Source organism: Otolemur garnettii, unplaced genomic scaffold (genome assembly GCF_000181295.1).
Source record: "Otolemur garnettii isolate 467f Iridium unplaced genomic scaffold, OtoGar3 scaffold00181, whole genome shotgun sequence".
In the NCBI taxonomy this organism is placed as follows: domain Eukaryota; kingdom Metazoa; phylum Chordata; class Mammalia; order Primates; family Galagidae; genus Otolemur; species Otolemur garnettii.
Window position 1 is genome coordinate 572,794 of NW_003852576.1, and position 2,791 is coordinate 575,584.

General features: G+C 44.0%; 1 protein-coding gene across 2 annotated transcripts in view; it reads left to right on the top strand.

Moving 5' to 3' along the window:
* The window catches only part of KLB (klotho beta), a 46,552-nt gene that overhangs the window by 28,481 nt on the left and 15,280 nt on the right, over positions 1-2,791 (top strand). For both annotated transcript variants that reach the window (XM_003800683.3, XM_023507418.1), the window contains exon 2: positions 268-772. In XM_003800683.3, the coding sequence (XP_003800731.1) occupies positions 268-772 (505 nt within the window). The remainder of the gene's footprint in view (positions 1-267; positions 773-2,791) is intronic.

Consider the following 2,791-nt stretch of genomic DNA (forward strand, 5'->3'; position numbering starts at 1 on the left):
CCAGCCACATACACCTAAGGTGGTAGGTTCGAATCCAGGCCAGGCCCGCCAAACAACAATGATGACTGCAACCGAAAAAAAAAATAGCCAGGCGTTGTGGCTGGCACCTGTGGTCCCAGCAACTTGGAGGTGGAGGCAGGAGACTCGCTTGAGCCCAGGAGTTGGAGCCCAGGAGCCACGGCACTCTACCCAGGGGGACAGCTTGAGGCTCTGTCTCAAATAATAATAATAATAATAATAATGATAATAATATTTTCTTCTTCTTAGGCTCATTCAAAAGTTTGGCATAATTACAACATAAATTTCCGCCCACATCAGAAGGGTTGGTTATCGATCACATTGGGATCCCATTGGATTGAGCCAAACAGATCAGAAAACATGCTGGATATAGGCAAGTGCCAAGAATCCATGGTTTCTGTGCTTGGATGGTTTGCCAACCCTATCCATGGGGATGGCGACTATCCTGAGGAGCTGAAGTTGTTCTCCGACCTACCTCTTTTCTCTGAAGCAGAGAAGAATGAGGTGAGAGGCACAGCTGACTTCTTTGCATTTTCCTTTGGACCCAACAATTTCAAGCCCCTAAATACCATGGCTAAAATGGGTCAAAATGTATCACTCAATCTAAGAGAAGTGCTGAACTGGATTAAACTGGAATATGACAACCCTCGAATCTTGATTGCTGAGAATGGCTGGTTCACAGACAGTCATGTGAAAGCAGAAGATACCACCGCCATCTACATGATGAAGAACTTCCTCAACCAGGTGCTTCAAGGTTGGTTGCACACTAGTTCAATTTAAAAAATATATATTTTTAAGACTTACAGGATATCTATTTTTATAAGCATATTTTAATATTTTAATGATAAAAGGAGATATTAATGTCAATCAATTTTTATGTATTTTTTTAAATCATAGCTGTGTACATTAAGGCAGTCATGGGGGTACAATGTGCTGGTTTTATATACCATTTGAAATATTTTAATCAAACTGCATTACACTGCATTTTCTTAGTTATTGCATTAAGACATTTATATTCTACACTTAGTAATTTTAACATGTACCCTTGTAAAATGCACTATAGGTGCAGTCCCACCAATTACCCTCCCTCCCCCCATCCTCCCCCCTCCCCTCCCTTCCCTCTCCTCTTTCCCCTTCTTCTTGGGCTATAATTGGGTTATAGCTTTCATATGAAAGCTATAAATTGGTTTCATAGTAGGGCTGAGTACATTGGATACTTTTTCTTCCATTCTTGAGATATTTTGCTAAGAAGACTACGTTCCAACTCCATCCATGGACTTACAGGATATTTAAAGGCACTTTAGAATATATGAATATTATTGGACTTTTTTTTTTGAGACAGAGTCTCAAGCTGTGGCCCTGGGTAGAATGTCATGGCATCACACAGCTCATAGCAACCTCTAACTCTTGGGCTTAAGCTATTCTCTTGCTTCAGCCTTTCAAGTAGCTGGGACTACAGGCACCCACCACAATGCCTGGCTATTATTTTGTTGCAGTTGTCATTGTTGTTTTAGCTGGCCCAGGCCGGGTTCAAACCTGCCAGCCTTGGTGTATGTGGCTGGCATCCTACCCACTGAGCTACCGGTACCATTTCCCATGTCCTTTTTAAAATAAGTTTAAGAAAAAATAATTTTGGCTGGGCTCAGTGGCTCACACCTGTAATCCTAGCACTCTGGGAGGCCAAGACGGGTGGATTGCCTGAGCTTGTGGGTTTGAGACCAGCCTAAGCCAGAGCAAGACTCCATCTCTAAAAATAGTCGAGCGCTCTGACAAGAGCCTGTAGTCCCACCTACTTAGGAGGTTGAGACAACAGAATCACTTGAGTCTAAGAGTTTGAGGTTGCTATGAGCTATGACACCATGGCACTCTACCAAGGGTGACAAAGAAAGACTCTGTCTCAAAAAAAAAAAAAAATGAAAAAGAAAAAACAATTTCAGACCAGAGTTATATCCTTTTTTTTTTTTGAGACACCTCAGTAGAGCGCTGTGTCATCACAGCTCACAGCAACCTCAAACTCTCAGCCTCCCAAGTAGCTGGGACTACAGATGTCCGCCACAGTGCCCTGCTATTTTTTTATTGTAGTTATAGTTGTAGTTGTAGTTGTCAGTGTTGTTTAGCTGGCCTGGGCTGGGTTCAAACCCACCAGCCTGGGTCTATGTGGCCAGCGCCCTACCCTAGAGCTATATCCTTAATTGGCAAGAAGATATTGTTCCATTCTTTTTTTTTTTTTTTTTTTTGTAGAGACAGAGTCTCACTTTGTGGCCCTCAGTAGAGAACAGTGGTATCAGACCTCACAGCAACCTCCAGCTCTTGGGCTTAGGCGATTCTCTTGCCTCAGCCTCCCAAGTAGCTGGGACTGCAAGTGCCCACCACAATGCCTGGCTATTTTTTTTGTTGCAATTTGTCTGGGGCCAGATTCGAACCTGCCACCCTCAGTATACGGAGCCAGTGCCCTACTCACTGAGCCACAGGCGCTGTCCTTTTATTTAGAAAAGACACAATACTAAAAGAGATATGTTTAAAGTTTCCTAACAATATACAACTTATGGCTTGATGCCTGTGGCTCAAGTGGCTAAGGCGCCAGCCACATACATCTAAGGTGGCGGGTTCAAATCCAGCCTGGGCCCACCAAAACAGCAATGACGGCTGCAACCAAAAAATAGCCGGGCATTGTGGCGAGCACCTGTGGTCCCAGCTACTTGGGAGGCTGAGGCAGGAGACTCGCTTGAGCCCAGGAGTTGGAGGTTGCTGTGAGCTATGATGCCACAGCACT